Source organism: Pygoscelis adeliae, unplaced genomic scaffold (assembly GCF_000699105.1).
Source record: "Pygoscelis adeliae isolate BGI_AS28 unplaced genomic scaffold, ASM69910v1 Scaffold312, whole genome shotgun sequence".
Classification (NCBI taxonomy): Eukaryota; Metazoa; Chordata; class Aves; order Sphenisciformes; family Spheniscidae; genus Pygoscelis; species Pygoscelis adeliae.
Window position 1 is genome coordinate 2580864 of NW_008824234.1, and position 6993 is coordinate 2587856.

At 42.5% G+C, this 6993-nt stretch overlaps 1 protein-coding gene across 1 annotated transcript in view; it reads left to right on the forward strand.

Moving 5' to 3' along the window:
- GABBR2 (gamma-aminobutyric acid (GABA) B receptor, 2) overlaps positions 1–2683 on the forward strand; it is a 486323-nt gene extending 483640 nt beyond the window's left edge. Inside the window, exon 20 of the mRNA XM_009334967.1 lies at positions 2518–2683. Within this exon, the coding sequence (XP_009333242.1) occupies positions 2518–2683 (166 nt within the window). The remainder of the gene's footprint in view (positions 1–2517) is intronic.
- Positions 2684–6993: the final 4310 nt, after the last annotated feature.

The window sequence follows — 6993 nt, forward strand, 5'->3', positions numbered from 1 at the left end:
TGTTCCATCCCCCTGATCATTTTTGTGACCCTCTTCTGGACCCGCTCCAACAGGTCCGTGTCTTTCCTGCACTGAGGGCTCCAGAGCTGGACACAGCACTCCAGGTGGGGTCTCACCAGAGCAGAGTAGAGGGGCAGAATCACCTCCCTCGACCTGCTGGCCACGCTTCTTTGGATGAAGCCCAGGGTACGATTGGCCTTCTGGGCTGCGAGCGCACATTGCCAGCTCATGTCCAGCTTTTCACCCACCAGTACCCCTGAGTCCTTCTCGGCAGGGCTGCTCTCAATCCCTTCATCCCCCAGCCTGTATTGATACCGGGGTTGCCCCAAAAGCATTGACAAAATGTGGTAGGGGTGGGTGAAGGGAAAAACCACTGATATTGGAAAAAAAAAAAAAACTACAAAGAGTGAGGCAAGGTACAAGATCTACTTTCGCTTAAGGAGAAAATAGCAGTTTTGTTTGTATTTTGTTACTTTTTTTGTCTTGTTTTGTTTTTCCCCTTAAGAGTTTTGTCTAAACTCTTAATTGTGTGCGAGTCTCCAGGCTACAGTCCTCTGCCCCAATTCCAGAACCAAGTTTTCAAGTGAAAGTAAACTTTAAGTACAGTTAAAGCAAAATTTGCCACCCACTGCAGCCACCGTTGGCATAGCCAAATAAACATGCTTTGTCCATGGTATGGCTAACACTTAAATGGGTGAAAAAAAATCCCATTCACTTGATTATGCAACTGGATTCTCTTGGAATAGCTTCAAAAAGCTCTTTAATGAAAAGTCTGTAACAGCTGAACAAAGTAAGCATTTCCACTGGTGGGAAAATAAGCGCGAGCAATTCTGCGTTTGACCCTGCAACGAGAGACAGAATGACAATCTGCGGCATCAGGCTCATAAGGATTCAGCACATGGAAGCAGCGAGCCGTTGCACCTCTGCACTCCTTGGGAACGAGGCATGATTTCATTGATAGCACCAGAAAGAGTCGGGCACAGTAGCAAAATAACAATGAATGGATTTTGTTTAGTCCCAGGAATGCATTGCCAGCACTACAATGACCAACACTGTGGACTAATATTGCATCAAACTTTTAAAGGGAGTTGGGGGGGGGGGAGGAGTGAGAAAGAGTTTCCTGGCTAGGCAGACTACAACTATTTCCACTGCATCTCTGTATAAACAAGCCTTAGTCTGTAGTGAAGAAACTAAAGAGAAGCAACATTACATTTCTTTTGGTTTGAATTTGAAAGCTATACTGCTTGGTCCCCGAGCGGCGCAATGGATGCCTTGGTAGCTGTCTCTGCTTCCTAACACAAAGCAAAAAAGAAATGAAATGTCATTTGAATCAGAAAGGCTGTCCAAAGTCAAGCTTTCAAACATACACTTCTTATAAAGGCCCGTCTATACACAGTCATTATATCAGATAACAGGGAAATATAAATTTAAAACTCTATTGTATTGATAAAATGCTTTGTATGGGCATTTTTCTTCTGGAATCAAAAAGCCAGTCTTCGGTTCAGCTCTGTCACTTTGACATCTGTCTTCTCTTAAAAAAGTCCCTCCATGTTTCAAGAGTGAATGTCTCCAAATGCAGAAGCAATCTAGGTATGATAACATCTTAATCACTGAAAACCTCAACTGGATTTTGATTTTATGTAAGGTGCCAGTATATCCACAGCATAGGGGTAGCAGAGCCCATGTCCCATGGCACCGTCCTCTCCATGGAGAGGGGTTAGTTGGGCTATCTGTGAGCACAGTTTAGTGTCCCTTTAGACAAACAAACAAACCAACCAACCAAAACAAAGCCCCACCTGTTATGATTATGACAATCTGCTTGGAAAATTGGATACAGGATGCTGGGTTCCTAAATACTGAATTTTGGTGTAGGTAGTAGGTTAGACTGCTTTTAGAGTGCCAAATCCTCATTCCCAGGTGCTCATTCAGCACCTCAAAAGCACAGACCTAAACTGCAAAGAGGAACTACTTGGAAAAAAGCATCAGTCCGAATTCCATCCCTCCCTCCATGCACCTGTGTTTGCCTTAGCTGGAGTTACAAAAACACCATCCTTAATTCTAACATCCTTGTGCCAAGTGATGCATGGCTTAAAACTCAGCCTGTGCCCTTGTGCATGTCTATGCAGTTAGCCAGGGCTCTGCATGCAATAGATCACTTTGCAAGGGGCAGGGGGTTGCTAAGTCATATGCCCTCATTGCACACTTAACTTTTTCCAATACCAGCAGTCTAACAATTATTCTGAAAGTGCCTGGGAATTTCAGAAGGTTGTGGGATGCTGAGAACGCACCTTTAGATTCCTTTGTCATGTCCAGCCTGTCAGAAGAATTCCTCAAGGGGAAATAATGCCATGGTGGCATAGCTCAACAGCAGCGAGTGCAATGCTCGTGGCATTAACCCTCTCTATCACAGCGGCAGGCACAGAAAATGTCCTTGCACCAACCTGCAAACATACCAAGCATGTAATGTATTACATGCTCCTCTTGGCTAACGCTCCTGTCTCTCTCTCTTTCTTGCAGCATACAGCGTCGGCTGTCTTTGCAGCTGCCCATTCTTCATCATGCCTACTTGCCATCCATAGGAGGAGTTGATGCTAGCTGTGCCAGTCCGTGCGTAAGCCCCAGTGCCAGTCCTCGGCACAGACATGTGCCGCCCTCCTTCCGAGTAATGGTTTCGGGGCTGTAGGAAAGGGAGATCAGTGCTTCCTGAACTGCTTTTAAGTACTCAATGACTGGACTAAACATCTGACCTAGAACTCTGCTACAAACATATAACATTGGCTCTTACTGCAGAGGAACTACCGCTGAGGCCATCGTCACAGGAGTGCCCATGTAACTCGTGTGGGAAGGCAAAGGAGAAGGACACAAGGAGTTTGATCTGTAGCCTTATTCATGGAGTTTTTATTTCTTCACGTAGAAGTCACTGAAAAACCTTTCTTCCCAAATTTCTACTAGCAACAAGGAGGCTGGGAAATACGGTTCTTGCAAAAAAGACACTAGGAAAAAAGAAAACCACTCAAATGTCACTGAGCTTTATGTGGCTGCTGAGAACATGCAATTCTATACTGTATCCATGTAAGGGAAATACAGTGGTTGAGCTATACGATATTTATTGAAATAGATACACTCATTTTTACAAGAGTTGTGTTAAATTGCTGGAAATATTCTGCACTGGTTAGTCTTGCTTGTTTTCATTTCAGGGACGATGTTTGATAAGAAAGGAGGATCGTGAGAAATGATTCCTCGGGTGTCATTGAGACTCTGCAGTGCTGTGAGCAGGGTCACCTCTAACTTGCAGCTGTACGTGAAACCCAAGCAGAGGCTGAAGCTCCAGCTCCGAGTTGTCACCAGCTGGAGAGCTGCTGGTTGGAAGCAGAGCACTTCACCCTTCTCCAGGGATGATGGTAGTGACTGCTGACGATCTGCAGCTTCATTTTAGCAAAGTTTCTGCACCTATTTCAGAATAAAGACCACCAACCATAATGTACTAAACTGTCTGGAAAAGTCCTAGTGCTGATAACTCAAGAAGCTGAGGACAGATGGGTAGTAAAGTCTTAATGTCACAGGATGGATTGTTTTTCATAGTTTGTTTGAATTATGTCACACATAATTACAATAAAATTAATTTAGTGGACTTGGGTGGGAGGGGTTAGGGCACAGCACCTTGCTGCTGCAGGCAAAGCCTGCAGAGCACATAGATGTGAATATACACTATGTTTGCTTTGTACCTGCGTGTGTGACAGTTGTAGCAGATAATAGAGAGGACAAATCAAATTTACCAATAGAATATTTTATCTGAATCCTAAAAGGACTGTGGAAAAACAACAGGTTTTATACTTTAGCTCCATCCCCTGAAGCGAAGTAATTAGGAGGAACGACAGTGGCACACCGCCTGGACCAGCTCTGGAGCCAAACCCTCAGGCACAGGTGAGACACACATGCAGCTTCTTTTTCCAAGGGACTGGAAATGTGTCATCTCACTGCCAGGGCTGTTTGCTAAGAGCAGGGGGGGAAAAACACATGAAGCACCCACGGGGCTTTCAGTTTTCTTTGACCAACGCCTGTGCACCTCAGACCAAGCCTTTGGAATGACGTTTCTACAAAGGGTTACAAATCAGCAATGACTGAAGCACAGCTGAAGAGGTTCCTTAGCTGAGGGACTTAACCGCAGCTTTGACAAGCTAGCATAAATCTCCATTAAAAATAAAACACACCTCATAGTGGCCAAAACCAACATGAATATGTATCTGAATCTTACAATCAGGAGCATCACAAAATATTTCACTTGGCATATACAGTAAGAGAGGTTATGGAAATATCTGTAGCTTTTAGAACAAAACCATGTAAGTATAAACACAGATAAAATAGAACTCATTACTCTGTTTAAGCACTAAACACTGACGTTGTCACTCAATGTGTGTTGACAGTATTCTCTTGCTTTATTAATATCATCAGGGCCTGGTTTATTTTAAAAGGAATGTTAATTTTTAAAAAGAGAAAATTAAAATATTGTATATAATGTATACACAAAGATCTCTGTAGAAATATTATTCCAACTTAGCAGGAAAAAAAATAATTCAGAAGTATCGGACCATTGGAGGTGAGTGTGTGTGTGTGTCTGTAACTTCGTGAATACTGACTGTGTGACGTTTATTAGGTTTAAACCATGCAGTACATTCTTTGTCTCAATGATACTGTAGTTTCTCCCATAACATTTTTTTTTTACTTTACTGCAGATAACAAGACCAACCAAGTGAATATAGCTATTTAATGTTTCTGTTCTTTTATACTGCAGCAAAAATGTACTGTAAATTTATGAAGAGGCTGTGCCCCAATGGCATTTTCCAATGATGTTAGTGCACAAATGCTTTAAACTAGACTGGAACTGCCAGAATAAAATGTAAATGAAGAATTTCTTGTATAACCTTATACTGCATGAGATCAATTTTTAATAAATTGTTGCAAATCTGTTTTTATGAATAAAATATATAAAACCTAGCTTTTTGGACTCAGTGCCCTCTTCCCCCATAGCAAAACCATTTTTAATGTGTGTGTATATAAAAACATACATGTATATATAAAAGCCTCCCTGGAGAAGGAGGAATCCTATTACAACACCACGTTGTAATAAAAAGTCAAAACACACATCCTAGTAGTTGAAGGGTTCACATCTAGAGAAAATAGACGAGCTTCTGCCCTGAAATGCAATTACTGCAGTACTCATGAGTGAAGTCTAAGCCCTTTTTCAAATGGGAAAATAATCAAACATATGCTGAACATTTACATCCAAACCACACTTAATACACGCACTATTCTCTCTTGCACCTCAGTGAGTCTCAATTCAGGAGAAAAAGAAAGATTTTACTATTTCACATAAATTATTGAAGTTGAGCCAATCATCTTCTAGCTCTATAGTATAATCTCTGCTTCAGCAAATGAGAAGTTTCTGAGAATAATCACCGATTCTTTCATGAAGGCAAACACTAAACCTCTCCATCCAGTTTCACACATGTGGTGGGTTTTGTGTCCTATACCAGGTTCCTCTGCATGGCAGAACAGGAGGTGGGTGGGAATGTAGTGCGACGAGCCAGCTAGAGGAAAGAGCATTTTTAGTTGTTTGCTTTTCAACAGGAGCATCTTCAAGCCAGCACAAAATGACATAAAGCCCAAGATGAGAGAATTCAGAGCCACCACAAATGTGTTTTCTGTAGATTTCTGATGCAGCTTAGGAGTCCCACCAAACACATGCAAAAGAGAAAATACCAGTGAGGAATGAACAGCATGGATCGTAGATCTCAATGCAGAATACCAGATGGCAGGAGAAACTCAGACAGATACATCAAAGCTCATTCAAGAAAGAAAAAAAAAACTCCAGAACGACTTTATTGTGAAAACTATATTGAACCAGAAATTGTGGGAGGATGTGAACAACTTAGAGTTGCTCAAGAATAAGAGGAAACCAGAACAAAGCAAAACATTGCTTTAAGAGGTCAAGAAAAAAATAAGAGGGACTTAAAAATAAGAGGGACTTAAAAAATCAGGGGAGCAAGTTTACTCAAACTGTTGAGTTTCCACAGTCACAGCAAATACGCTTCCTATAAAATCATGAAATTGCTATTGAATTCATGGAAGATTACTAATGTTGCAGCACTTCTTTCAAATAACTAATAAAATTGAGGATGGCAAGGGAAGAGCAAGAGAGGCACTTTTTCAGTTTTTCTTTTAAAAGACATAACACCTTTTCTTAAAGGTTTATAATCAAATCTTTTCTGGTCTTTTCAGAACTTGTTCGTTCATTGCAAATCCCGGTATGCTGCACCTGTCCTCCCCAAGACTGGATTAGCGCTTCTGTCCCTTTCTGCTCAGGCTGGCTTAGCTGCCAGAAGCCAGCCCAGCAAGACCTGTCCCAGCACTTCCACAGCACCCTATGGATGTCAGCAGGGCTTTACTGTGCTCTCATACCACAGCCCAAAGGATGGGCCAGTCTGCCTGTTCAGTGAACTGACTCTCCCTGTCTCTGACTTGTTTGATAGGGATTTTCTTCTCACTGCCTGAGAAGACTGACAGGTTTATTAGTGACTTAAGCATCGTGATTTTTGTCTGAGTTCAGTTCTCAGTTACTGACTGCCTTTTCCATCTCTTGAGATGGTGAATAGGGCTTATGGCCATCACTTTAATATGCATTAATGTTATTCACGAGTGCACTTTCAAGCGGACTCTGCCTCTTGAGCCGATCAGGATTCTGCCAGTGCACCACTGCGCTCATCACTACTCACTAAACGGCATTGCAGAGGAGCAATAGATGGTCTAGGGCTGCATTGGAAGAGCTGGGGAGGAGATAGCCAGAGCCTGTGTTGGGCTGCTGGCAAGGGCAACCCTGGGTGGCAGTACCATATCACATCAGTGTTGCCACAGACCTCTCTTACCTGCAGACATTTTGAGCCACCAACTTTGCAAACTGCAACTGGTTTAAACCCCCTCCCCTGGTGATGAGGT